This window comes from Arachis hypogaea, chromosome 19 (genome assembly GCF_003086295.3).
Source record: "Arachis hypogaea cultivar Tifrunner chromosome 19, arahy.Tifrunner.gnm2.J5K5, whole genome shotgun sequence".
In the NCBI taxonomy this organism is placed as follows: Eukaryota; Viridiplantae; Streptophyta; class Magnoliopsida; order Fabales; family Fabaceae; genus Arachis; species Arachis hypogaea.
Window position 1 is genome coordinate 154,564,744 of NC_092054.1, and position 15,705 is coordinate 154,580,448.

The 15,705-nt window shown below is 34.0% G+C and overlaps 1 protein-coding gene across 2 annotated transcripts; it reads right to left on the reverse strand.

The window, feature by feature from the left end:
- Nucleotides 1-4,294: 4,294 nt before the first annotated feature.
- On the reverse strand, nucleotides 4,295-11,599 carry LOC112775238 (uncharacterized). 2 transcript variants are annotated; one of them, XM_072227948.1, is made up of 5 exons: nucleotides 11,287-11,599; nucleotides 10,174-10,488; nucleotides 9,547-9,943; nucleotides 5,991-7,393; nucleotides 4,295-4,675 (listed from the first exon to the last, which is right to left on the reverse strand). In XM_072227948.1, exons 2-4 carry the CDS (start codon nucleotides 10,325-10,327, stop codon nucleotides 6,040-6,042), a joined length of 1,905 nt encoding a protein of 634 aa, XP_072084049.1. In that variant the 5' UTR covers nucleotides 10,328-10,488; nucleotides 11,287-11,599; the 3' UTR covers nucleotides 4,295-4,675; nucleotides 5,991-6,039. The 2 variants fall into 2 exon arrangements, with proteins under 2 accessions (XP_072084049.1, XP_025674517.1); XM_025818732.3 differs by lacking the exon at nucleotides 11,287-11,599 and having other exon boundaries at nucleotides 10,174-11,070.
- Between the last annotated feature and the right edge of the window lie 4,106 nt (nucleotides 11,600-15,705).

Here is a 15,705-nt window from a genome sequence, read left to right on the forward strand (position 1 = left end):
CCTACAACTTTTGGAGACTTGTACAAACTATCGTCAGCACTCTCATATGAATCATGAGAGTCACTATCATTATCAACTGAAGTTGCCTTAACTTGCCTTCCAGATCTTTTTTTGGTTGTATCTTTCACCTTCTTATTGATCTTATCGGCTGGTGTAGGCTTGGCAGAACCTTTAGCAGCCTGGGGTTTAGTCTAAGACTTGGGCTGATGGGTGGGCTTTTTTATGGGCTTAGATGTGGGCTGAGAAGTGGGCTTTTGTGTGGGCTGATGTGTTGGCTTAGGTGTGGGCTGAGGTGTGGGTTGAGGAGTTGGCTCAGGTGTGAACTTAGGTGTAGGCTTAGGTTTGGGTTGAGGTGTGGGTTGAGGAGAAAGTAACTTGGTGGGCTGAGATTTGTTCTTTTTTGGCTGAGGTAATTTTTTTGTGGTCTTACAATAAAGTTGAGACATTGCTTCATTGTGGTCCTTATTCACTTTCTCTGGGGGTTCAGGGATGGTTAGCAACTATAGTACATCATCATCATCCTCGCTCATGTAGTCAACCACGTGTGGCTTAGAAACTACATGCTCAAAATAGATGTTTATGAGGTGATGATTCCTCCTGCAATCCTTAACCAATGCCAACAGATTAGCATCATTTTCTAGCCTCCTCAAGCCATTATCCAGAAGTGTTCCAAGAACCTTCCACAAGAAATTGTTCATCTCAGTATATCCTAACTCCTTGTAATATCCTTCACAAAAAACACATCTAGAGTGTCTGCTTCTACACCCATTAATACTTCAGTATTATCTGGTTCATAAAACAGATATCCTGATTCATCTGTTTTGAACTTTCCACCATGATGAAATACAAAGGTCATAGGGGATCTTCCATCTACAACCAAAATAGCAACACACTAAACTATTGGAAATTTTGTTCATAAACAAGCAAAGCAAATTCATCATCAACTACAAAAACGAAAATAAAACACACACATGCAGTTATACAGAGCGCAAACATTGTTCTCAAATTTCGAAAAACAAAGTCATTCATGGATCACCACGAAATCCTTAAGTCTGAACATATTTTTTCAAACCCTAACATTGCAAACAGTAACAATGGACTTCCAACGATCATAGAAGCACATTCATCAAGAGATAAAACCACAATCAAATTCAGAAAATAACAAAAAAAAGGTAACCTACCTCTCACGCAAGTTGATGGTGTGCACTTTTCGGTTGACCAAAGTTGTCGCAAACCAGTCACCTTCAACTCCAACACAATGTCGTCGTCGGTCTAGGCCGATAGTCGTCGTTTAATGCTTCGTCTTGGTGGAGGTGAGAACCGAAGACGAAGGGATTAGAGAGATGTTTTGCTTTCAGAAGAAGGTTGGAATTAGAGAAATGTAACGAAACAGGGATGGAAAATGAAGCGTTGTAAGGGATGAGGAAAGAAAACGACGTCGTTTAAACTTTGGCTGACATGTCACACTAATGGCCAGGTAAGCAAATGGTAACGCCGTCAGTCAAATAATAGACGGAAGGACTAACGTTACCATTTTTAAATTTTTGGGGGAAAATTTTGATTAATTTATTCTTTTGAGGACCAATTTGGAGATCGAGTAATCTTTCAGGGACCAATTTGGATATTTACTCATAATTTGGCAGATTACATATTGAAAGGTGTGACCTATGGTTTTCCTAGTGTTTCAGCATCTCATGTATACTTTTATTAAACCTGGATCACATTTTGCATACATTTCGTTGGTGCAATGCAGTGTGATATACTTTGAATTGTCATCTATACCAACCAGGGCGTCTAGTCTAGTTGAGGAGGAACATTTCCATCATCCGGGGCGGAGCTACATTGTAGCAAAGGGACAATTTTAATTTTTTACATGTAAATTATATGTAAATTCCAGTTTAGCTCCTCTTAAAATTTTATTTTAGTCTTATTTTATTATATAAATATTTTTGGCTCCCCTCTAATCGTTCATCTAGCTCCGCCCCTGCAATCGTCGGGGTTCCAAGGTGTCAAATTCTGTTTTAATTAATATTGTAGAAATGGTTTCATGATATAAGACTTGACATAATCGAATTTATAGAAGTTCGCTAAATGTTTACTGAAATATTTTGAATCCTGTACATCGGAATCCTGTCTTATTTCTACATTCTGGCTTGAAACTCATTTTTGGATTAAGCACCAGAGAGGAATTCATACAATTTAATACATGTTAGCAGAGTTTATGCGACCAGATGAAAAGCAGAGATTTGGTGAGCCATCATGGAAATCGCGACATGCATGGGTAGCATTGGATGTAGGTATCATATGGAGACTATAATAATAATAATAATAATCAAAGATGCGAGGAAGAACAAGTAGAATGAGACTCTCTGCAGCAAAGACATCAAAACTGGCCCCATTGCTGCTCCAACCAAACCCAGTTTGCGTCTAAACATTTTTATAAAATTAAGTTTAACTCCTCCACACCTAGTAGCCTTTTCCATTGAATACACGCTTCTCTTCGCGCCTTCCTATTAGACGAGATTCTCTGATCAAATTGTCATCTCCAAATGCTGCTCCAATTCGAAATTAGGAAGAAGATGTTGCTGAAATTGGTTGTGTTCTCACTTCTCCAATGGTTGCACGGTGCTGTGGTTATGGGACTCCGGCTCGCCAGAACAGGGAAGAGACGGCGCCGCCGCATCCTGATTCTTCTTCTCATCGCTGCAGGTTGGCAATATAGTTCAGATGAGTGGGAGGAAGTCCTTGAGGTTGTGATACTCATCCCTGACTTCAGAGGCCTCCATCTCCAAGCCGAAGCGGTGGCTGAGATACCGCCGGGCTAGTTCCTACCGAGGTGTTGTAGTTGTTGCTTCTCTGGCGCACCTTTCTCCTCGATTCTTCTCTGCTTACTATAGTCTATAGCTGCCACAATTTGAAAGAAGAGTGAGCTTGGCCACTGTGTGAGCTAGCTCCTTACTCTAGTTTTTCATATGGCCCAAATCAATTGTCCTATTTTACTCCAGAGATCACTATGTAGTTGTGAGCCAAACCAAGTCGGCCTTGTCTATTCACACCGGAGAATTGCATTTTTCGTAGTCTCTTCTTCCTACAAGCAAATGGAACATATGGGATTCAGATAATTTCCTTTTGAAAAGGTTATGTCTCACCGGCATTAGCTTTAGTGTTTTACTGTTTTAGCCTTTTAGGCCCTTATATGCTATATAAACTTGAGGAATCTCAGGAGTCAGTCATTTTAGTGTTTTATAACTATCAATTGACTATTAATAGTATTTTTAATAGTGTGAGATTATATCTAATAATGAAAAATCATTTACTGTTAGCCCGAAAATACAAAAGTTACTGTCCCTAAACTTTTTCTATAAACTTTGATTAGCTCCTGTAAGCTAAAAAGAAAAAACCGAGTGATTGAACTTTGAACTACACGAACAAAAACAAAATTAAACTTTGAACTAATGGCTTACACTCCAACTCAATTTAATATCGGGTTTGATTTTTAAATCTCTGCTATTTTCTCCATGAACTGCGATATAATATTCAATTTGGTCCTTCAAAATTTGAAGTCGAATTTAATTTGATCTTTACAATTTTAATGGACTTAAATTGGACCCTAAAATTTATAATCGTAACACATTAACTCTTGAGCTAATTTCTCTCAATGATATGTTGATTTAATACATTAACTATTTGTGATTTGGATTCCTCATCTAAGTTCCATGTAATTAAGAGAAGTTTGAATATTACTTCTAGAGCCACAAAAAATCTCGTTTTCATAAGAATATTAGAAAGACAATCAATTTTCTAAAAGATCTAATAGGTCTTAGTCACATAGAATTTAAACGAAAAATTTAAATCTTAGCAAATAAACATACAAAATTAACATGCCATTTACTTGCATAACTATTTAAGGTTTTATTAGAGTAAGAGATTAATTAAAGCTTTTATAATTAATCTAAATAAGATTTTGGTGATTTTATCAAAACATATCAGTTTTTGAGTGAACACTTTTTGGGACAAATCCCAAAAGAAGATTATCAGAAACTATCCTACCGAACATGATAAGTTGATATTAAAAAAAATGCTATATTATACAATGAAGCCATGCTTTTCTCATTTGTTTTTGGACCTGATGAAGCCATCCTTTTCAAAATACCAGTTAGGTCTAAATTTAACGGGCCCAACAGATGGCCCAGAACATGCCCAAGGCATTCAAAAAAGCAAAGCCTTATGATGTCTTTGACCAAAACATCTTCAGCAATTAGTATATTTCCGACCAAAGAAATAAAAAAGCATATGATATCAAGGGAGTGAGGGACCCATTAATATCTAAGTTGTCCAATCACATTGATGCTTAAAAAGCATATGATCAAGGTCATAACTGGTGCTCTAATTTAAATATGTAAATATAACTACTGTGTCGTCCAATAACAGAATCTATAAAATTAAACCACGAAAATCTTGAAACTAGTTTTGCTTATAATCCTAATTAGAGGGGGAAAAGGAAAAAATAAAAATAAAAATAAAGAGGTAACAAAGTCGAGCAAGCCTAATTCGCTTGCGCCATTAGTAAAGTCCAGGAACTCCCATATGATTCCAAGTTACTGCTCTCAAAAGGCGAGAACTAGGTGAAGCTAGGTAGTCATATTTTAATGGATCAAGTTGAAAGTTGAAACCCCTGCAAACAGCGGAACCATGAATAATTGGATTAAACTGATCTTGATAGGTGAAACACTAAAAGGAGTAACTTCATAAGAGAAGAGGAGGAGAAAAGGGGGGGGGGGGGGGGGATCATACTTCATAACAATTAAATAGAATCCCATATTATGACAATTTGTAACATCTTATTAAACAAATTCTTCCTATTATAATATATCGTTATTAGTTGGGATTAATCTAATTTAATTGACATGGATATCTCTTGCAATGAATGAAAAAATTGAAAATTACTATTGTGGAACGAAAGCTAATTTTGGCTCAGCTTAAAAGAAAAGAAACATTAGTTAAAATATAATTTCTTACAAGTAATTAACAAGTTTAGCTATCTTTTGTCTTGAAATACATTTTAATAAATATGATAATAATTTGTTTAAAACCTTTGATATATTTAATATATTAAAATATAAAAAATCGTATCTTTTTATAACTTTTAATAATTTTTTTTTATAATATTTTTAAAACACGTGTAACACTCATAACAAAAAATTGCATCAACTAAATAAAGTTAAACAAAACACATACCAGTATAGATACGTAGGATAAAGCTCGTAATTTTTTTTTTTTTGTGATTATAAAGCTCGTAATTTGATAATAATAATAATTATTATTATTATTATAATTAAGCTAGCATTTATTGTCACGCACATTGAGAATTACTATGACACTAAAAATGACGACTGAATTTATGGAATTGGTCCAACATCAAACATTCCCTGTAAGTACTTAACAAAATTGTCAAAATATATTTGTTTTATGTTTAATATATATGGAGAGTGCAGGGTATAATTAATATTAGAATAATAGATATAGATAATAATAGATATGTATAATATAGGTTGTATGATGTGGCAATAGCATGTTGATGATAAGAGCAGATAGTCGTTGGGTCACAGTCACACCCCACCAGTTAGGCACTACTCGTGACTCTGCCAACCCAAAATATATCCAAAAATGAAAGAAAATAAAAACCAGAAGACAAGAGAAGAAACAAAGTACTGCTCAACGTCGCTGTCCACCCCATGCAAGACAACTTGTCAGAGCACACCCTTTTCTGAACATCATTTTTATTTTACTATTTTCTCTCTTTTTCACTAACTTAACCCAAAAAGCAGAGCATCTTTGTAAATAACATGGACCAATGAAACAGTAAGCCCTACCCCACCCCCTTCCCTACTTACTTTACACACAATTACCAACGAAATCCCTTTTTAATCATGTCATAATAGTAAATATTAATTAATAATTATTACAGTTTAATCTTAACGTTGACGTACCTTTGTACTTTCTTTTACGCTGAAGCTGATGATGTTTTTTCTTTTTTGCTCACTGAAAATTCCCTCCTCCACCGCCACTACTACCGAAAGATTGCCCTGACGGCGCAGCATTACTATTCCTTTCAGCTTCCATCGAGCTCAACGTGAAGCAATGTTGTTGCTGTTGTTCTCTTCGAGAAACTCCTCCTCCACCGCCGCCTCCACCGCCGCCGCCACTGCTCATGGTTCTAACTACTTGACCAACACCGAGAAAGTCCCTAGTGAGCCCATCGGAGCCACCACCAATGCTCACTCCATGCAGCTTATGCTCCCTACTGTTTGAGCTATGATCGTATGCATGATCAAACCCAGCCATAAGCCCTACAGAAGAACCTCCACCGCTTTCGAACATGGAAGAAGAGTGTCCAGCGGAAGCTACAGTGGCAAACGAGTTCATCAGATCCTGGAGGTTACCCTGCTCGCTCCCTGACCCGAATATGCTTCCATAGTTTGCTGCAGCAGCAGCACTGCTCACCATTGTTGCCGCCCTCAGGTGATGATGATGATCATGAGGTGGTTTTGCAGCTGCGCTGGTTGTGGAAGTGGCTCCGAAGCTCTTGAGGAGTGAGGCGGTGCTGTTGCTTGTAGTTGCACCCATTTGTGCTGCTTTCTGAAGGAGTGCAGTTGCGGACATGTGAGAAATGGAACCGCTGTTGTTGTTGTTGTTGCTTGTTTCGAGGGAATTGCTGAAGAGTGATGGTGCAGTTGATGAGGTTGTTTGGTGCATTATAGCACTTCCACCTGCACCGGTGAAGAAACTGTTGTTCCCTTCATTGTTGTTGTTGTTGTTACCATGCTGATCAGAGAAAGAGTTGTTGCTGCTGTTAGTGCTGTTGCTTGAAAGGAATGGAAGGTTGAAGAGGTTACTGTTATTATTATTATTATTGTTGTTACTACTATTATTATTAGCTCCTCCTCCTCCTCCTGATGGAGAATTATTATCCATGCTGTTGTTGCTATTGTTGTTAAGATCAGATAGTTGCATGAGTCCCTGGTGGCCATGGAAGTTTTGATGATCATTCATGAAGAATGGTTGATGGTGTGAAGTTCTAAAGGATGATGGTGGTGGTGGAAGCATGTGATGGTCTAATTGACCGGTTCGACCACTAAGACGCAAGAGATCAGTGCTAGATTCTTGCATGGCGGTGGGTATCTGTTGTGGACCCACACCCACACCTACACCAACACCAACACCAACACCAACACCCATACCCATACCCACCTGAGATAAGCCAAGGGCCATGTTGTTGTTGGTGCTTCCATAAAGGTGGGTTCCAATGGCGTTGTTCAGGTTCGGTGGCTGCCTTGCACTTTCTTGAGCCAATGCATCGCAGAAAGCTCTGTGGGTGATGAAACTGTCTCTCCTGCATCATATATCACATAGATTTTTTAATGATAATGTTGTAATAAGTGGTAGCTATGATGATGTAGTGGTAGTAGTAGTAGTAGTAATTTTCATTTGTACTTACTACTATTCATTATCATCAACATCATGTACCTATCATTGCAGAATATTTTTAGCTTTTGTTTTCACTACACTACATACACTGTACCCTAATTATAATGATGATATAAATATAGCCGTACATGTTTCAGAGGTAAAATAAATATAGCGACCCAAAAAACAAATTTGAAGGCAAAACAATAATGTTTTGAGATAGTATAATTAGGAGCTGTAATTGGATTAGGTAATGAGTATAAATTTGATTTGAGTTAAAAGTAATTAAGGCGTAAATTTGCTAGACAAAATGCAATTTTTTTAAATAAAATAATTATTATTATATATATCAGCTATGGGATATATAGAATTTTGGAAGTTCATCATCATGAAAATTGATTAACAAACTATATTATATATTAAGAATTATTTCATTTATCAGCTAGTTAATAAAATGATCAGTTGCAACATTCTTAAAGCTTTCAGGTTCCGTTGATTTAATTTTCCTGAAGCATAAAATAATTCAAGATGAAAATTATTCCTCAGGAGACTTTTAATGACCTCTTTTTTCTTTAAAAGAAAATGCATAATAATGATACAGTTAACTACAGAAACGCTAAGGGGGAAAAAAAACAATGGAATTTAAGCTGTCACGGATCCGTGAAGTATTCATGAATTACTAGAAATAGGACTTTGGCTTTTCCATGTAGAAGACAGTGATAACCTTAACTCCAAAATCCCGTAAAAAACATTAGCATTGGGGAATAAAACAATAAATATCTTAATTAACCCGAGGACAAATATTTGCGTGTCTTTATGAAACGGGTTTAGTTATACATATAAGTATATCTCAACCAAAAAGAAAAAAAAAAATTGAAGAAACGGGGTTGAAAGGAGTATATATATAGTTGGACAAAGTAATAGTGTGAAAAACTCAACAAGTGATTAAGATGGTAACTAACTTAAAACTCCCAAAAAGACATGACTAAGATAGAGACCGGTAGGTGAAGCAATTATTCCAAAAGCTTACTTAGAAGCTTAATCAATCAATTGGTTTTGCCATATTAAGAACTGTGTGTGCAATAAATGGAACAGGAGAATATATTGAATGTTTAGGAAAAAATGGATCAATCAAAAGAAACAACGATCGATAACGGAGGTTATTATATTAGCTAGTTTGTGTTGAATCTGGATTGAGGTTTGACTCCTCCTAAAGCCATCAAAATGGTCAACAAGATGAGATCAAAATTGTTCCCACTTTTTTTTTATAAAATCAACTCGCTATTATTAGGCAGTGCAGTTAAACTTGGAATCTTATATATTACATTAAAAAAGCAGTAACACAAAACAATGAAAAAATTAATTACAGTTACGTTTGTATAAAATTAATAATTTAGAATGGTTAAATAATAATTTAACTGGATATGAATTTATATCGAAATAAAACAGAGAGGAAGGGAGTGAAATTAGTTGATTAGGTCCTAACATTATCATGAAAAGGAGCACCTGCAATTCTGAACACATCTAGCCAACCCAGAAGAGAACAAAGCTTGTATAACAACACAACACAACACCCCACACTTACATTACATTACTCTCTCTCTCTCTCTATCATCTCTTCATGGCATAGCAACACGTGAATAGAGAAAAAAAAGGAGAAAAAAAAAAGAAAAAATAAGCGGTGTTTTCGAGGTAGAATGAAAAAGGTGGAGAGAGAGAGAGAGAGGAAGGAGGGGGTGCTGTTCCTCCGTGTGTATGTGTATATAAATGTGTGTGTGTTTTTATTTTTTACTGAAACCCGTATGACCATGGCAGTTTCCATAGACCATTCACGTGGGGTGGGATGTTTCCTCCATAATCGTACCAATATTTCAAAGGAAAGAAGATGACAAAGGAAACCATACGAGAGAGAAAGGCACCAAGAGAGAGGACAGAATCTTAATCAATCAAATTCAAAGGAAACCAAACTCAATACACAACGAAAGCATCTCAACCCCTTTCCTAAAAAAATAAAATTAAAAGAATCTAACAAACCCTAACCCCAAATCCAAATTAGTTGTAATTGAAAAAAATTGTTACCTGGAGAAGAGAGTTCCACAATCACATCTGTATTCTCTAGTGCCACAGGTCTTGGAATGAGCTTTCCAATCGGATTGAACAGCGTACTTCTTGGAACACTTGTCGCACTTCCACTTCTTCTCGCCATGTTTGCGAGAGTAGTGCTTCTTGATGCCAGTGAGGTCACCAAGAGCACGAGAAGGGTCATGGTGGACGCATGTGGGCTCAGGGCAGAGATAAACCTTCCTCTTAGGCTCTTTTGTAGTCTTCTGCTTAAGCTTCCAAGGCAGGTTGTGTCCTCTTCTGTGGAGCTGTAGGTTTTGCTCCCTTTGGAACCCTTTGTTGCATACCTCACATATAAACCTGTTTGTTGCCATTAGGGTCTTGGGAGATAGTGCTATCACCTCCGCATCTGGATCTGTACGTTACCCCCCAAAAATGCCAAACAACAAATTATTACAATTTATTCTATTTTTTTCTAACAATTAGGGTTCACTAAAATAAATGACTAAATAATATAATTCATATATATATATAGCTAGAGAATTGTGTTGTTGTTGGTGGGAAATGAAATGATGAAGCCATGAAGGCTTGATTTTAGAGATTGGATCTTTTTTTTTTTGGCGATAAAATTTTGAAGATACTTGCTTGGGGTTCCAGGTTGATTTCGTTTTTTCTTCTGCTGTGGTGGTGCAGATGAGGTGGTTGAAGATGATGGAGGCAAGGAATGCTGTTCCTTCATCTGGTTCTGATCTTCTCCTCTAAATCCAAACAGCGATGCTGATGAAGATGATTGCGCCATCTCTTAAGAAAGCAAGTCCTCTCTAGCTATAATAATTAACCTTCTCCAAGTATATCTATATGTATATGTATATATCTCTCTCTCTTCTGCTTCTTCAACTTCTTCAACCTTCCAAAACTGAATCAGAATTCTGGATAACCCGCATGCAATTCGGTTCCTCTCTTCAATTCACATAAATCGCACCAATTAGAGAAAAGAAAAAAGAAGCTAAAGCAGAGAAATAATATCTGAGCTGAGGCAGAAGCAGCAAAAGAAGAAGGAGAAAAAGCAAATCAGCTGCTCCATGAACACTATTACTTGATGATATATATGTGTTCTTTCTCCTCACAAGGTTGGGCTTGTGTATGTTTTAAATGAGAAGTGATGATAACTGATATTATTAGTGAGAGTTTCTTCACTGATTTGGTGTCATGCAGATACACCAACACATATACACACACGGCAAATTTTTTTTTTTTTTTTTGGCCTTCTCTTTTTCCCCTCTCTCCTTATTATTCTCTGCCTTTTTTCGCTCTTCAAAAGCTTTTCCAGATTTTGCTCACATCTCTCTTGTCATAAATTAATTTTTCTTACGAATATGAAAAAATGGAATTAATTGTAGAGAGAGAAGGTAAGGCCTAGGGGTCGGTGGACCCAATCCTTAGCCGCATAACGACATGGGATATGTGAAAGCAGCATGAAACAGCTACACCCCTCTCTCTTCCCCTCTCTCTCTCTCTCTCTCTCTTTCTATCTCTTATTTCGTATCTTCTTACTCACTCCCAGACAAAGTTTCACTCATCATCCAGCCCCACTGGACCTCACATACAATTCAAATCCAAAACTAAATTATGTAATAAAACTACTATAACCGTAAAATAATAAGCATTGGTTAATTAAGTAAATTGAACTAAGCAAATTAAATTAAATTAAGAAAGGATATGTTTGTGTATATTTTTTTTGGTGGGAAAACAAAACACCTGATGGTTGATTGGGGGAAGGGGGGCTGAATGACACTGTTTTTGTCTGAAATTCAGCAGAGGCAGAGTGTACTACTGTGTGTGTTACCGTTTTGGGTCACTGACATGGAAAGAGAAAAAAAAAATAAAAAGGTTATGATGCTTCTTTCTTCTCTCTTCTCTTATGTTGTTGTTGCATGCAATGGCATCTATGGCTATGGCTATGGATGGTTAGATATGGTTGGTCCTTGCAATTCTTGCTATGGTGAGAGTCACAATCATGAGAGAGGGCAATTTGGTAATTTACTATGGCAAAATCACAATCAGAAGACCCAAGAAAAGACCTAATCCAACCACTATAGATAAACAAATCACACAGAATTTTTTGAGAATCAGGGTGTGCTTGCTAACCTCACTGACTGTCACTTGGAGCAGAGAGACAGCTGAATTCTAAGCCGTCGATCCTGTGGAGTAGGATTAAAAAAATTAATTAAGAAACTGAATATTGAGAATCACTGTCAATTGGATCTTTGCCTAAGATATTACCATGGAATAGAATAAAGTGAAATTTGTGCTTTTCGGGAATTATGAGGTCGTCTACTGACAGGGATAGTTATTAATATTATTCTCAGCCCAGTTTTTTTCTTATATAATTGGTTTTGTGAAGACAGTTTTTATTCCATTTCTACTTCACCTTGTTGTCCTTTCTCTAATTTTAAATCCTTATTTTATTGAGGGAACCAATGGTTGCAAGGGGAAGCTGTCATTCTTTGAAAATAATGACACCTTAACCGCAAATAAGATTTTTGAGTCCCTTGTTAATTAATATGATGAGATAATTATTATAATTAATAAAAGTCTAATTTTGTGAGTCAATTCAGATTCAGAGCACACTTATATATTTTTTAGTTTTTGAAATAACAATGCGTGGTTATATATAATATAATTATTTCTAAAACGTACTTTCTTTCTAAAACATACATTCTTTCTAAAGGATTATAAAACATTGATCAGTCATCATTACTATGACTTTAGCTTTAAGCAACTCTTCTTAACTACCATAGAGTAGTAGAGTACGTAGCTCTCCGTCTTCAAGTTAACCACTGTAAAGTAATATTTGAATTTATTTGAAGAAATTTCGTTAATATGTAAGGACACATTTTAATAGTATGATAATATAAATTTTTTATTTTTTTATATTTAATATATTAAAAATTAAAAATTATTTTTTAAATAAATTTGAGTAAAATATTTTTTTATAATAATAATAATAATAATAATAATAATAATAGTATAGTCCATATTTATTTCCTAAATTGAACTTCAAGTATTAAATGATGAGTTGACGATTTTAATTTTTGTTATCTTTATTTTTAATGGATTTAATTTAATGCAGTGGCGGCATATTCTCTTATTTTATTTAATGGATTTAACTTAATAGAAAATTTGAACCAGATTTAAAATAATAATGAACTTAGCATACTTTAAAAAACTTATTAACTTATAACCGTAAAGATGTAATAATAAATACTTGTAGTGGATAAATCTCTTGTAAAACATATTGATCCAAAAGAAAAAAAAATATATAGAAAGATATGACGAAGCAACAACATAGCCTTATATACGAATTAATAAGAAATCTTATTATCAAACAAATTAACAAGTAATATTTATTAACATAACTTTATGTACGAATCTTTAAATAGACTTCACTACCGCAATAAATTAATTTTTGAGGGTTAAAAATTTTTGTGAAAAATAAAAAAAATAACCAATAATATTTATTATTAAGTTGACTTTAATTATCAATTCTAACCTCTAATTTTTAACCCATACAAAATTAAATTAGGAATTAATGTAAATTTATCTTATAATATTTATTATTAAGTTGACTTTAATTATCGAATTCTAATTTTGACCTCTAATTTTCAACCCATACAGAATTAAATTAGGAATTAATGTAACTATGTAAGTTTATCTTAATTTCTATTTTTATCTAAAAACAAAAAAAAATATATAAAGCAAAAAAAGAAAGAGAAAAAGAATTAAACCATATATATCATTTTGTTTTATTTTGAAGGGAAAAAAATGATTTCCAAAACAGTCAACCTATGAAAAGCCATATAAACAGGCCAACAAAAGTTCTAGTTAGCCACCTTTTCTAGACTTTTACTGCAAAACCCATATGAATTTGGTGAAGTTATAGCAGTGTGCTGCTGGCTATCAATCTCAAATCAAAACAAGATGTATTTAAAAATCATTTTGAAGTTGAATGAGAAAGAATCCCAAACAAACCATTAATCGTTTTTCTATTTATGAAGTCCCCATCACCGTTTCCCTTTGTTGGTTTCTATCCTGTTGCCATTCTTCTAGACAAAGTTCCAAAGCGCAAGAAACCAAGTGAAAATACTTTAAAGAATTATGGGTGTGTAATATAAAAAGATAAGAGCCTGCATCCGTAACTATACTGCTACATTGTTTACTCTCAAAAACTCTAAAATATTCAAGCCATGGAATACCAAAACAGTCAAATAGGATTAACTAATCTTAGTTTCTTAATCATATAACCTGCTCTATATCATATAAAAACATATATTTAAACTCAAACAGTAAAGGTTTCAATTTATTGGCAAATAAATATATATGAAAAACTATATCATATACACAAAAAAAATTAGGTAAAGTATTATTTTAGTTTTTAACGTTTGAGATGAATCTTAATTTGATCTTTAATGTTTTAAACGTTTTATTTCAGTTCTAAAACTTTCAAACATCTTATTTCAATCTCAAACAAATTTTAAACGAGTTTAATATTATTTTTTTTTTACCAAAGATAGAAGACTCGAACCCGCAATCTCTTAATTGAGTATGGGGAGACTATGTCATTTGAGCTATAACTCATTGACAACGAGTTTAATATTGTTCTACCATTAAATTTGACACAAATAATTCGCATATTGATAAGTCAATAGCATTCGATTTCAATATATAAATAAAATTGATTCACTAATGATCACTCATGTAAAAGTTTTTCCTTTAATTTTAAAGTGCTAATGGTTGATTGTTAGAATTTAGAGTTTTGTACAAAAAGAAAAGTGTAAAAAAAAAAGTTATAAAAAAATTTTGATTATATTTTTGAACACATAAAAAAAATATAACTTAACTAGTAACATTATATATTAATGTCCATGTCTCTCGTTCTATTAACTATTAATATCAAAATTACTAGTAAAATCACACTAAACCTGATTGAAACATTTTAAAATAAAAATTAAACATTTGATACATTAAGGACTAAATAAAAATTTGACCAAAATATTGAGGATTAAAATAGTATTTTATCCAAAGCAATAATAATGAAGAAAAAAAATATACACATATATAATTAAATGTAATAATTATGTGTATGAATTGAAGTTTATTAATAATAAAAAAGAAATAGACAAAGACTCAGGTGAGATGAGAGTAGTGCATTAGAATTGTAGTAGTGACAAGTCATAGAGTTGAAGGTGGGAGCCTGCTACACGAAGATAGAAGAGGGTCTCCTCCAAAAGAGGGACACGCACTCCCCAGTATAGCGGCGGCGTTTTCTTATAACAGAAGTTAGCATTGTCTTTTCTCATGGTTTCTACTCTGTCCTCTTCTTACTAACTACGATCCAAACTTGTTCATCACGTACCCAGTCAGGTATATTGAAATTGGTCAAATACCTTTTTGGTTATTTCTGGTCAAAATGTTATGTAGGAGAGATACATATATACAGCAAGGAAGCAAGGATCGATCAATATCTGTACTACGTGGAAAACTAATGCATGGAAACATGAAAAACAGGACTTCTTAACTTTTACTAGAAAATCATTTGAAAACAGAAACTTTAAGATAAAAAAAATTTATAAATGGAAATAATTTTTTGAGACTTCTGATAAGTAAAAACTTATTACTTTTGAATTGTAATGATTTTACTAAATTAACTTTAATAACTGTCAAATATTAAATCATGTAACAAATTATTATATACTTATTTTTGGAATTATATTACTCAAAAATAATTTTTTGGTAATTCTAAACAAACATAAATTGATTGTCATATAATCGATTATTTTAAAATATAGCTATTCAAGTAGAAATTATTGAAATAAGGTCAATTTTAAAACGTTCTCAAAAACATCGTTAGTAAAAATTAGATATTTAATAGAGTAAAGTATCGTTTTTGTCTCCAACGTTTGGGGTAAGTCCCAAAGTTGTCCCTAACGTTTCGATCGTCCTATTTAAGTCCCTAAAGTTTCAAAACTGACTCAATGTTGTCCTGCCGTTAGGGATCCGTTAACAGAATTGACGGCAGGACAAAATTGAGACGATTTTAAAACGTTAGGGACTTAAATAGGACGAAAACGTTGGGGACAAAAATGATACATAGAAATAAATTTTAATTTTATCATT